The sequence below is a fragment of the Lynx canadensis genome, chromosome C1, assembly GCF_007474595.2.
Source record: "Lynx canadensis isolate LIC74 chromosome C1, mLynCan4.pri.v2, whole genome shotgun sequence".
In the NCBI taxonomy this organism is placed as follows: domain Eukaryota; kingdom Metazoa; phylum Chordata; class Mammalia; order Carnivora; family Felidae; genus Lynx; species Lynx canadensis.
The window spans coordinates 107,862,439-107,876,068 of record NC_044310.1 but is presented as its reverse complement, the minus strand read 5'-3'; the positions used below and the strand labels follow the sequence as shown (position 1 = coordinate 107,876,068).

General features: G+C 40.7%; 1 protein-coding gene across 1 annotated transcript in view; it reads right to left on the bottom strand.

Annotated features, from left to right (window-relative positions):
• Positions 1-13,630, bottom strand: part of ARHGEF4 (Rho guanine nucleotide exchange factor 4) — a 176,270-nt gene that overhangs the window by 101,806 nt on the left and 60,834 nt on the right. The window contains exon 2 of the mRNA XM_032594386.1: positions 12,132-12,258. Coding sequence (XP_032450277.1) covers positions 12,132-12,258 — 127 coding nt within the window. The remainder of the gene's footprint in view (positions 1-12,131; positions 12,259-13,630) is intronic.

The window sequence follows — 13,630 nt, the reverse complement described above, 5'->3', positions numbered from 1 at the left end:
AGAATGATAAAGGACTACTATAAACTATTGTATACCAGGTATTGAGATGACTTAAATGAAATGGACAAATTCCTAGGAAGACACAACTTTCAAAACTCACTCCAGAAGAAGGAGACAATCTGAATAGACCTACAAGTGGAGATTGGATCAGTAATCACAAGACTACCTACAGAGAAGAGTTCAGACCCTAGTGGCTTTATCCCTGAATTCTACCAAACATTGAAAAAATAATTAATACCAATTCTTTACAAACTACTGCAAAAAGTAGAAGAGGAAGGAACATATCCCAACCCATTTTATGAGGCCAATAGTACCCTGCTACCAAAACTGACAAAGATATTACAAGAAAACTACAGACCAATATCTCTTATGGATATGGATGCAAAAATCCTGAATAAAATACTAGTAAACCAAATTCATCAAAACATACAGGGATTTATATATCTTAACCAAGTGGGATAAATCCCAGAAGTGCAAGGGTGGAGTAACATCTGAAAGTCAATTAATGTAATATACCATATCAGAATAAAGAACAAAAGTTGCATGATTATCTCAATAGACCCAGGAAAAGCACTGACAAAATTCAACACATTCTCATGGTAAAAAAACAAAAAACTAAGGAAAAAGCCAAACAACTCAACAAACTAGGAATAGAAGGTAAATTTACCTGATAAGGGTGTCTATGAAAAACCTACAGCTAACAACATACTTAATGGTGAAGATGGGATACTTTACCCCTAAGATCAAGAACAAGGTATGGATACCTACTCTTGCCATTTCTATTCAACTTTACTGTCTGGAGGCTATAATCAGGACGGTTAGGCAAGGAAAAGAAATAAAAGACATCTAGATGGGAAAACTACCTCTATTTACAGATGACACAATCTTGTATGTAGAAAATCCTAAGGAATCCATTAAAAAAATGACTAGAGCTAAGAAATGAATTCAACAAGGTTGCAGGATACAAGATCAATATACAAAAATCGATTATATTTCTATATAGTTCTATATACTTTCAATGAAAATTAAGAAAATTTCATTTGCAAAGCATCAAAAAGAATAAAATACTTAAGAGTGAATTTTTCAAAAGGGGTACAAACTTGTATTCTGAAGGTGATGAAACATAGTTGAAAGAAATAAAAGAAGATCTAAATAAATGGGAAGAATCCCATGTTTGTGGATCAAGAAATTCAGCATTCTTAAGATACTCTCCAAATTCATTTATAGATTCAACACAGTCCTCATGCTAACCCTAGCTGATTTCTTTGTAGAAATTGATACCTGATTCTAAAATTCATATGGAATTGCAAGAGACTCAGAATAGCCAAGACATTCCTTAAAAGGAAGGGTAAAGGAAGAGAAAGACTCCACTTCCCAATTTCAAAATTTACTACAAAGCAATAGCAAACATGACAGTGCGGTACTGGTACAAGGACAGACACAGATCAGTGGAATAGAACTGACAGTCCAGGAATAAATCCGTATCTATAATGAACTTACAAGGCTACCAAACCATTGAAAGGGGAAAGAATACTCTTTTCAACAAATGGTACTGGAACAACTGGATATCCACATGAAAATGAACTCAAATAAAAAAACTTAAATGTAAGAGCTAAAACTATGATACTCTCAGTAAAAAACATAAAGGCAAATACTCATGACCTTAGATTTGGTAAAGGATTCTTAGATATGATATCAAAAGCATGGGCAACAAAGGAAAAAGATAGATAAGCTGGACTTCATCAATATTAAAAAAAAATTCCGGGGCACCTGGGTGGCTCAGTCAGTTGAGCGTCCACCTTCAGCTCGGGTTAAGATCTCGCCGTTTGTGGGTTTGGGCTTTGCATCGGACTCTGTGCTGACAGCTTGGAGCCTGGAGCCGGCTTTGGATTCTGTATCCCCCTCTCTTTCTGCCCCTTCCTCATTCGTGCTCTTTCTCTCTCTCAAAAATAGATAAACATTAAAAAATTAAAAAAAATTCTGTGCTTCAAAGGATACCATCAAGAAAATGAAAGGACAAACCACAGAATAGGAGAAAATATTTGTAAAGATTATTTATCTGATAATTCATGTGCATCTAAGGTAATGAGAACACTTACAACTCAAAAACAGCCAGATATCCCAATTAAAACACAAACTGATGGTTACCAGAGGGAAGGTGGGTGGGGGGCGGTGGATGAAATACATGATGGGGATTAAGGAGTCCACTTGTGATAAGCACCACCTATTGGAAATGTTGAATCACCATATTATACACCTGAAACTAACATTACACTATATGTTAACTTACTAGAATTTAAATAAAAACTTAAAAAATGAGTAAAAGAGTAGACATTTCTTAGAAGAATAAAGACATATAAATGGCTGATAAGTATATAAAAAGAGAAATATAAATCAAAACCACAATGAGATACCACTTGACACCCACTAGTTTGAAAGAATCAAAAAGTCAGATAACAAGTGTGGTGAGGATGTCAATGTTGGAGAAATTACACTGGTGGTGGAAATGTAAAATGGCATAGCTTCTTTAGAACACAATTTAGCAAGGGAGGAAGATGGCGGCGTAGGAGGACACTGGGCTCACTGCGTCCTGCTGATCACTTAGATTCCACCCACACCTGCCTAAATAACCCAGAAAACCACCAGAAGACTAGCAGAATGGATTCTCCAGAGCCAAGTGTAGACGAGAGGCCCAGGGAAGAGGGTAGGAAGGGCGGAGAGGCGGTGCACACTACACGGACTGGCGGGAGGGAGCCGGGCCGAGGGGCAGCCCACTGGCAAAGCAGAGCCCTCAAGTCTGGCTTGCAAAAGCGGAGGGGCCAGATAGAGTATGTTGGGACAGCAAGCGGGACTTAACATCTGGAAGGTTATAAGCTAACAGCTCTGCTCGGAGAGCAGGAGGGCTGGAGGACTACGGGAGGGAGAGTTGTTGAGCCCTGGATGACAGAGCTCAGCTTGGCAGGGAACAAAGGGGCTCACCAGCGCCATCTCCCTCACCCGTCCTCCAGCCAAAATCCCAAAGGGAACCAGTTCCTGTCAGGGAACTTGCTTGCACCACGCAGACACCCAATGCTGTGCTTCTGCGGATCCATCCCTCCTGCGGCGGGTCTGACTCACTCCTGGTGCTGCAGGGCCCCTCCTGAAGCGGATCACTGAAGGAAAAGCGAGCTGAGTCTGCCCCTCCTGCCCCTGTGCACCTTGCCGATCCACCCCGGCTAATACGCCAGATCCCCAGCACCACAAGCCTAGCAGTGTGCAAGTAGCCCAGACAGGCCACACCACCCCACAGTGAATCCACCCCTAGGAGAAGGGAAGAGAAGGCACACACCAGTCTGACTGTGGCCCCAGCGGTGGGCTGGGGGCAGACATCAGGTCTGACTGCAGTTCCACCCACCAACGCAAGTTATTCAAGACAGCACAGGGGAAGTGCCCCGCAGTCCCACACCACTCCAGGGACTATCCAAAATGACGAAATGCAAGAATTCCCCTCAAAAGAGTCTCCAGGAAATAATGACAGCTAACGAACTGATCAAAAAGGATTTAAACAATATAACAGAAAGTGAATTTAGAATAATAGTCATAAAATTAATCGCTGGGCTTGAAAACAGTATACAGGACAGCAGAGAATCTATTGCTACAGAGATCAAGGGACTAAGGAACTTCCAGGAGGAGCTAAAAAATGCTATCAATGAGCTGCAAAATAAAATGGAGACAACCACAGCTCAGACTGAAGAGGCAGAGGAGAGAATAGGTGAACTGGAAGATAAAATTATGGAAAAAGAGGAAGCTGAGAAATAGATAAAAAAAATCCAGGAGTATGAGGGGAAAATTAGAGAACTAAGTGATGCACTAAAGAGAAATAACTACGCATAATTGGTATTCCAGGGGAGGAAGAGAGAGGGAAAGGTGCTGAAGGGGTACTTGAAGAAATAATAGCTGAGAACTTCCCTGATCTGGGGAAGGAAAAAGGCATTGAAATCCAAGAGGCACAGAGAACTCCCTTCAGACGTAACTTGAATCAATTGTCTGCAGGACATATCATAGTGAAACTGGCAAAATACAAGGATAAAGAGAAAATTCTAAAAGCAGCTAGGGATAAACATGCTCTAACATATAAAGGGAGACCGATAAGACTCCTGATGGATCTCTCTACTGAAACTTGGCAGGCCAGAAAGGAATGGCAGGAAATCTTCCATGTGATGAACAGAAAAAATACGCAGCCGAGAATCTTTTATCCAGCAAATCTGTCATTTACAATAGAAGGAGAGATAAAGGTCTTCCCAAACAAACAAAAACTAAAGGAATTCATCACCACTAAACCAGCCCTACAAGAGATCCTAAGGGAGATCCTGTGAGACAAAGTACCAGAGACATCACTACAAGCATGAAACCTACAGACATCACAATGACTCTAAACTCATATCTTTCTATAATAACACTGAATGTAAATGAACTAAATGCGCCAACCAAAAGACATAGGGTATCAGAATGGATAAAAAAACAAGACCCATCTATTTGCTGTCTACAAGAGACTCATTTTAGACCTGAGGACACCTTTAGATTCAGAGTGAGGGGATGGAGAACTATCATGCAACTGGAAGTCAAAAGAGAGCTGGAGTAGCCATACTTATATCAGACAAACTAGACTTTAAATTAAAGGCTGTAACAAGAGATGAAGAAGGGCATTATATAATAATTATAGGGTCAATCCATCAGGAAGAGCTAACAATTATAATGTCTATGCGCCAAATACGGGAGCCCCCAAATACATAAAACAATTACTCACAAACATAAGCAACCTTATTGATAAGAATGTGGAAATTGCAGGGGACTTTAATACCTCACTTACAGAAATGGATAGATCATCTAGACACACGGTCAATAAAGAAACAAGGGCTCTGAATGATACATTGGATCAGATGGACTTGACAGATATATTTAGAACTCTGCATCCCAAAGCATCAGAATATACTTTCTTCTCGAGTGCACATGGAACATTCTCCAAGATAGATCATATACTGGGTCACAAAACAGCCCTTCATAAGTTTACAAGAATTGAAATTATACCATGCATACTTTCAGACCACAATGCTATGAAGCTTGAAATCAACCACAGGAAAAAGTCTGGAAAACCTCCAAAAGCGTGGAGGTTAAAGAACACCCTACTAAAGAATGAATGGGTCAGCCAGGCAATTAGAGAAGAAATTAAAAAATATATGGAAACAAATGAAAATGAAAATACAACAATCCAAACTCTTTGGGATGCAGCGAAGGCAGTCCTGAGAGGGAAATACATTGCAATCCAGGCCTATCTCAAGAAACAAGAAAAATCCCAAATACAAAATCTAACAAACACCTAAAGGAAATAGAAGCAGAACAGCATAGACACCCTAAACCCAGCAGAAGAAGAGAAATAATAAAGATTCAAGCAGAAATAAACAATATAGAACCTAAAAAAACTGTAGAGCAGATGAATGAAACCAAGAGTTGGTTTTTGGAAAAAATAAACAAAATTGATAAACCTCTAGCCAGGCTTCTCAAAAACAAAAGGGAGATGACCCAAATAGATAAAATCATGAATGAAAATGGAATTGTTACAACCAATTCCTCAGAAATACAAGCAATTATCAGGGAATACTATGAAAAACTATATGCCAACAAATTGGACAACCTGGAAGAAATGGACAAATTCCGAATCACCCACACACTTCCAAAACTCAATCAGGAGGAAATAGAAAGCTTGAACAGACCCATAACCAGCAAAGAAATTGAATCAGTCATCAAAAATCTCCCAACAAATAAGAGTCCAGGACCAGATGGCTTCCCAGAGGAGTTCTACCAGACGTTTAAAGCAGAGATAATACCGACCCTTCTCAAGCTATTCCAAAAAATAGAAAGGGAAGGAAAACTTCCAGACTCATTCTATGAAGCCAGTATTACTTTGATTCCTAAACCAGAGAGAGACCCAGTAAAAAAAGAGAACTACAGGCCAATATCCTTGATGAATATGGATGCAAAAATTCTCAATAAGATACTAGCAAATCGAATTCAACAGCATATAAAAAGAATTATTCACCATGATCAAGCGGGATTCATTCCTGGGATGCAGGGCTGGTTCAACATTTGCAAATCAATCAACGTGATACATCACATTAATAAAAGAAAGGATAAGAACCATATGATCCTGTCAATCGATGCAGAAAAAGCGTTTGACAAAATTCAGCATCCTTTCTTGATAAAAACCCTCGAGAAAGTCGGGATAGAAGGAACATACTTAAACATCATAAAAGCCATTTTTGAAAAGCCCACAGCTAACATCATCCTCAATGGGGAAAAACTGAGAGCTTTTTCCCTGAGATCAGGAGCACGACAGGGATGTCCACTCTCACCGCTGTTGTTTAACATAGTGTTGGAAGTGCTAGCATCAGCAATCAGACAACAAAAGGAAATCAAAGGCATCAAAATTGGCAAAGATGAAGTTAAGCTTTCACTTTTTGCAGATGACATGATATTATACATGGAAAATCCGACAGACTCCACCAGAAGTCTGCTAGAACTGACACATGAATTTAGAAAAGTTGCAGGATACAAAATCAATGTACAGAAATCAGTTGCATTCTTATACACTAACAATGAAGCAACAGAAAGACAAATAAAGAAAATGATCCCATTCACAATTGCACCAAGAAGCATAAAATACCTAGGAATAAATCTAACCAAAAATGTAAAAGATCTGTATGCTGAAAACTATAGAAAGCTTATGAAGGAAATTGAAGAAGATATAAAGAAATGGAAAAACATTCCGTGCTCATGGGTTGGAAGAATAAATATTGTCAAAATGCCAATACTACCCAAAGCTATCTACACATTCAATGCAATCCCAATCAAAATTGCACCAGCATTCTTCTCGAAGCTAGGACAAGCAATCCTAAAATTCATATGGAACCACAAAAGGCCCCGAATAGCCAAAGTAATTTTGAAGAAGAAGACCAAAGCAGGAGGCATCACAATCCCAGACTTTAGCCTCTACTACAAAGCTGTAATCATCAAGACAGCATGGTACTGGCACAAAAACAGACCCATAGACCAATGGAATAGAATAGAAACCCCAGAACTAGACCCACAAATGTATGGCCAACTAATCTTTGACAAAGCAGGAAAGAATATCCAATGGAAAAAAGACAGTCTCTTTAGCAAATGGTGCTGGGAGAACTGGACAGCAACATGCAGAAGGTTGAAACTAGACCACTTTCTCACACCATTCACAAAAATAAACTCAAAATGGATAAAGGACCTGAATGTGAGACAGGAAACCATCAAAACCCTAGAGGAAAAAACAGGAAAAGACCTCTCTGACCTCAGCCGTAGCAATCTCTTACTCGACACATCCCCAAAGGCAAGGGAAATAAAAGCAAAAATGAACTATTGGGACCTCATGAAGATAAAAAGCTTCTGCACAGCAAAGGAAACAATCAACAAAACTAAAAGGCAACCAATGGAATGGGAAAAGATATTTGCAAATAACATATTGGACAAAGGGCTAGTATCCAAAATCTCTAAAGAGCTCATCAAACTCCACACCCGAAGAACAAATAACCCAGTGAAGAAATGGGCAGAAAACATGAATAGACACTTCTCTAAAGAAGACATCCGGATCACCAACAGGCACATGAAAAGATGCTCAACGTCGCTCCTCATCAGGGAAATACAAATCAAAACCACACTCAGATATCACCTCACGCCAGTGAGAGTGGCCAAAATGAACAAATCAGGAGACTACAGATGCTGGAGAGGATGTGGAGAAACGGGAACCCTCTTGCACTGTTGGTGGGAATGCAAATTGGTGCAGCCGCTCTGGAAAACAGTGTGGAGGTTCCTCAAAAAATTAAAAATAGACCTACCCTATGACCCAGCAGTAGCACTGCTAGGAATTTACCCAAGGGATACAGCAGTACTGATGCATAGGGGCACTTGTACCCCAATGTTTATAGCAGCACTCTCAACAATAGCCAAATTATGGAAAGAGCCTAAATGTCCATCAACTGATGAATGGATAAAGAAATTGTGGTTTATATACACAATGGAGTGCTACATAGCAATGAGATATGGCCCTTTGTAGTAACGTGGATGGAACTGGAAAGTGTTATGCTAAGTGAAATAAGCCATACAGAGAAAGACAGATACCATATGTGTTCACTCTTATGTGGATCCTGAGAAACTTAACAGGAACCCATGGGGGAGGGGAAGGAAAAAAAAAAGAGGTTAGAGTGGGAGAGAGCCAAAGCATAAGAGACTCTTAAAAACTGAGAACAAAGTGAGGGCTGATGCGGGGTGGGAGGGAGGGGAGGGTGGGTGATGGGTATTGAGGAGGGCACCTGTTGGGATGAGCACTGGGTGATGTATGGAAACAAATCTGACAATAAATTTCATATATTAAAAAAGAAAAGAACACAGTTTAGCAATTCTTCAAATGATTCAATATAAAGTTAACATCTGACCCACCAGTTCTAGTCCTATGTATGTGAGTGAAAACATAAGGCTTCACTAAAACTTGTACATGAATTTTTATAGCAGCATTATTCATAATAGCTGAAAGCTGGAAACTGTCCAAATGTCCACCAGTAGATGAATGGATAAGCAAGTTGTGGTACATCTGTATAAAATGGGCTATTATTCAGTCATCAAAAGGAATGATACATGTGACAACATGGATGAACCTTGAAAACACTATTCTCAGTGAAAAAAGTCACAAAAGACTAGGTCCTATAGGATTCCATTCATATGCAAATCCAGAATAGGAAAATTTGTGGTGATGATTACACCTATATGTGAACAGACTAATAAAATCTGAATTGTACACTTTAAATGGGTGAACTTTATGGAATGTGAACTATATTTCAATAAAGCTGTTTAAAAAGTAGAGAAATTCACCCATGAGATATAATTGGCTTGAAGAAAGAAGTGACCCATACCTTTGAAATAACAATGGAAACAGAAGGCAAGTAGGAAAGTGCCTGGTAGAACCTCACCAACCTCCCTAAGTAATGGGCATGGGCTCTGGAGGTGCAGAGGGTTTTACACTAATCTGTGTGCATCTGTGTGCTGGCAACTTGCAGAGTTGTATCTGGCTCTGCTGGTTCCACTGAGAGTGGAGTGGATGTGGTGCAATCTATTCTGGGCACCAACTTGTGGGGCAAAGGGTGGCATGCTCCCACATCAGGATAATTCTTGGCTACTCCACACATGTAAAAGAAATGCTGAAAAGAAGGAAAGTTTCCTGGTGGCACTGCTTACAGCTCCCTCCAAGGTGACTGAACTTGTGATACACATTACGGGGAAGCCTTTCACTTCCTGCTTCAGCTGTGTTTGAAGGAGTTTAATAGCACTCTATAGCAGTCTCTGAAAGGATGTTGTCTCCAACTACTTGATAACAAGCCCTTGTTGGGGAAAGATTGATGTCTGTAAGGATAAGCAAATAGAGAAATTTCACCTATAGAAAAACTACCAGTCAAAACAAATGCAGATGAATTTGCAAATACATTTATAAAACATGAACAGGAGAAAGTTTTTACGAAATTCTCAATATTCTGTTTTTACCAAACTTCTATAGGACATTGGAAAGATTTATTGTAGATTAAAAGTGTGATCACTGAATCACAAATCTAGGAGGCAATGAACAGGTAGTAAAACCAGAAAAACAAAGTAGAAGATAAAACAGAAATTCTCCAAGACCTAAGCGGAAATATTTTTTAAAATAATGAAAATGATGAGAGAGGTTCTTGGGATAGAGACTGGAAATATAACCCCAGAAGTCTGGAACAGAACAGTTGGAATTGAAGTGATAAAGAAAAGAAGGCTTTCCTAAATACAGAGACCCAAGTCCATATTAACTTGACTGTCAATATTAACCTGATGAAATGGGAAAAGAGGAATTATTATTCCTTTTTTGAATAATGAAGGAATCTGAAATACAGAGAAATGAGGGATGTGCACGATTTCTCACCCCCATATCTAGTGCAGCTAGAGCCAGAGCCCCGATCTCTTACATCCAGAGCAGTATCCTTGGGGTGCAAGCATGTCAGGACATATGTGTCACTGAGGTTTTTTTGATTATTCTGCAATAAATTCACCTGTCAATTAAAAAAAAATTTTTATGTTTTATTTATCTTTTGACAGAGAGAGAGAGACAGAGCATGAGTGGGGGAGGGTCAGAGAGAGAGGGAGACACAGAATCCAAAGCAGGCTCCAGGCTCTGAGCCATCAGCACAGAGCCCGATGCGGGGCTGGAACTCACAGACTGCTAGATCATGACCTGAGCCGAAGTCAGATGCTCAACCGACTGAGCCACCCAGGCGCCCACACCTGTCAATTTTTTAAAAAATTTATTTATTTATTCTGAGAGACAGCGTGAATCGGAAGGGGCAGAGAGCGGGAGAGAGAGAGAGAGAGAGGGAATCCCAAGCAGGCTCCGCAGGGTCAGCGCAGAGCCCGACATGGGGCTTGAACCAATGATACCGTGAGATCATGACCTAAGCCAAAATCAAGAGTCAGACGCTTAACTGACTGAGCCACCCAGGCACCCCCACCTGTCAGTTAATTCAAATGAACCTCTGAAATTTTAGGCACATATGATTATTAAGCTTTGGATTTGTAAGAAAGTTCTAACTTCAAAGGGCAAATTCAGCCTTGAGAATTATCACTGGAAAAACACTATTGTCACCAATTACTGCTCCTTCCATGAGCCTGTAAATAATCCCATAACTTAACGAAGACCTATGTTAGAAATATCTGTTTCCTTTGAAAACATTCTTTCAGCAGTTGTCAAACTTACCTTTTCATGACTTTGCTTACTGTGAATTTAAATCACAACCAATCTGGGAAAGAATAAGTCCACTGCATGATGCAGCATAAGCACATACATTTGCTAATGGAAAATAATCATGTCCACCACCTAATCAGAGCAGCTAGCTCCCCCAGGACCAGCACCTAGTATGCACTGAGTTGGATTCAGAGTTCAGGACTCAGTTCTGCATCAGAGCTGACCTCCCTCAGGATGGCATATGCTGCACTTGAACCCCCAGAGCCTAGCCACTCTGCTCCTATCATCTTTTGCCTGGAATGTCAGTCCTGTTCCCACTCCCCAAGTCTGGATGAAGTACATGTTTGACAGGTGTAGCTATTTTGCTTTTTCAACCCTGTCTAGGGATTTACCATTCTTTATATTTAAAACATATATATTTATTTATTTTTGGGTGAGTGCAAGCCGGGGAGGGGCAGAGTGAGGGGGACAGAGGATCCGAAGCAGGCTCTGCACTAACAGGCTGACAGCAGTGAGCCCGATGTGGGGCTCAAACTCATGAACCGTGAGATCATGACCTGAGCTGAAGTTGGACACTCAACCAACTGAGCCACCCAGGTGCCCTCCATTCTTTGTCTTTCCTAAACACCAGATTGGCCTCTCCTTCCAGCCAGCTTTCAGACAATAAGGTTGCTAATAAAATCTGCACCTGCTCAAGATCTGACACTTGACACCGGGAGCCCTTGAACATTTTCAGCATATGCAAGCCCCTCCTAGGTTAGGTCTGGGAAAGGTGGTGGCTATGCATGAGGATGCCCTATCTTGGCCCAGTTTCCTTCTGGCACAAAGGCCAGTGCTTTTATGGGCAAATATATGATGTGATGCTGTTTGCCATAGATTTGGGTAAGAGACTCAGAGAAGCAGCCATAAAACTCACAGAAGAAGCTTGTCTGTCAAAGGGAAAACACACTCAAGTTCCATTCTAGACTAAAGACAACTCTCTATGTGATTATTTCTTCTGCAAGTTATATATCCTATAATTATATCCTATTGCTAGACCCAAGAGATGAACATTAGTTTTATTCAAAATAAATGAACGGAGGCAGGTTTGGGGATTCAATAATGGAATCTTCCCCAAGCCAATAATTCCCTTTCTCTGGGTGCTAGGGACCTCTTCCTAACTGAAGGGATAAGAGACACTGGTTTATCTGTCTCACCTTCAAGCTACTTCTGCCAGACAAGTAAACATAGCAGTCAACGATACTCTCTCATTTCTTGTCCTTCTTTCTAGGACACCAGAGTATAAAACAAAAGAGAGAGGCACATGACTCACCAGTGTCTGGTAGGTACTCTGGCCAGCCCATGCAGTTCAGTCCTGTTGGGGCACTCTGGGAGAATGGATGGTTTCTTCTAGCGAGACTCAAAGACTCTGGAGAGGTCACAGTCATCTTCCTCCAACACTGGGAGAGGAGGAAAGAGGCAGAGAGTAAATGAAGAAAAGAGATGATATGCTGTCATTGTCACATCGTACTTTTTTCATTGTCCAGGATCTTTGCTGTGAGCAGGGTACACAGCCAAAATGCACACAGCTTCAGGAGGTGCCATTTACATCAAAATCCATGAGGAAAAAACCCAGAAAACTTCTCCTGGAGTCTGTAACCTGTATGGCCATATATGATAATTGTGGCAGAACAGGTTGTCATTCAACAATGTGAAATAAGGACTATTGAGAAGGTCTCCAAACCCCCAAATCTCCAGCTGCTCAGTCACACAGCCTGACATTTCTCCAAAAGCATGACTGTTAGTTTTAATTAAGGCATATTATTTTAGGGGTGCTTAAGTAAAACACTACCCATGAAGTCCTGGGCATTTCATAAATATGAGACAGACTTACCCTTCAAATTGTAAGGACCAGTGTTGCATAGGGTCTTGGGAAGACAAGGGATATTGTCCCATTCTTTATCATCCCATCATCCAGATATAAAATTGGCCCCTTCCAGTTTTGTCTACTTTGTAAGGTTATTAGATTAGCTTAAACATTTTCATATGTAGGGACACCTGGGTGGCTTGGTCGGTTAAACGTCTGACTTTGGCTTGGGTCATGATCTTGCAGTCTGTGAGTTTGAGCCCCATGTCGGGCTCTGTGCTGACAGGTTGGAGCCTGAAGCCTGTTTCGATTTCTGTGTGTCTCCCTCTCTCTTTACCCCTCCCCTGCTTGTGTTCTCTGTCTTAAAAATAAATAAATGTTTAAAAGAAATTTTTAAATTTGGTATGTATTCAAATAAATGTTTGTTCCTTTCCCTTCTCTTTTGTATCCCTGAAGTGATTAAGCAAGTAGTGCTTAGAAAATTCTTTTGTTGTCCCTATGATATCCTCTGGCTTGATCTCAACAGCAACTTGAAACTGGGTGTGCCCAAAAGGTACTCCAAAAGAAGCCCTTTCTGGTCTGAAGAGAAGGAAAAGGGGCCCCTAAGAGTATGAACGAATGGAGGAAATCTTCTCTGTTGTTGTTTCCTCCCACCCCCAATTCCCAGGAAATCCTACTGCGGTATGGCAATGACAGCCCGATAGGCACCTAAAACCCTGAGGAAGGGGAATCCTCCACGACTAGAGGAGCTCTGGTCCTAAGAACATGGAGGTGGGAGGAGAATCCTGTTTCATTTTTCTATCTCTGTTTTCCAGCTGCTTGGCTCTAGAGGCAGACACATTTGCAGGAAGTATATTGCAAAGTAGGAAAACAAAAGCCCATCTTTCTTGCAAAAAGATCAGGAATATAGGGGCTTCTGGAACCATAAAGTGTCTGGAAGAATTCAGAGAGGAAGGAATTCAAGA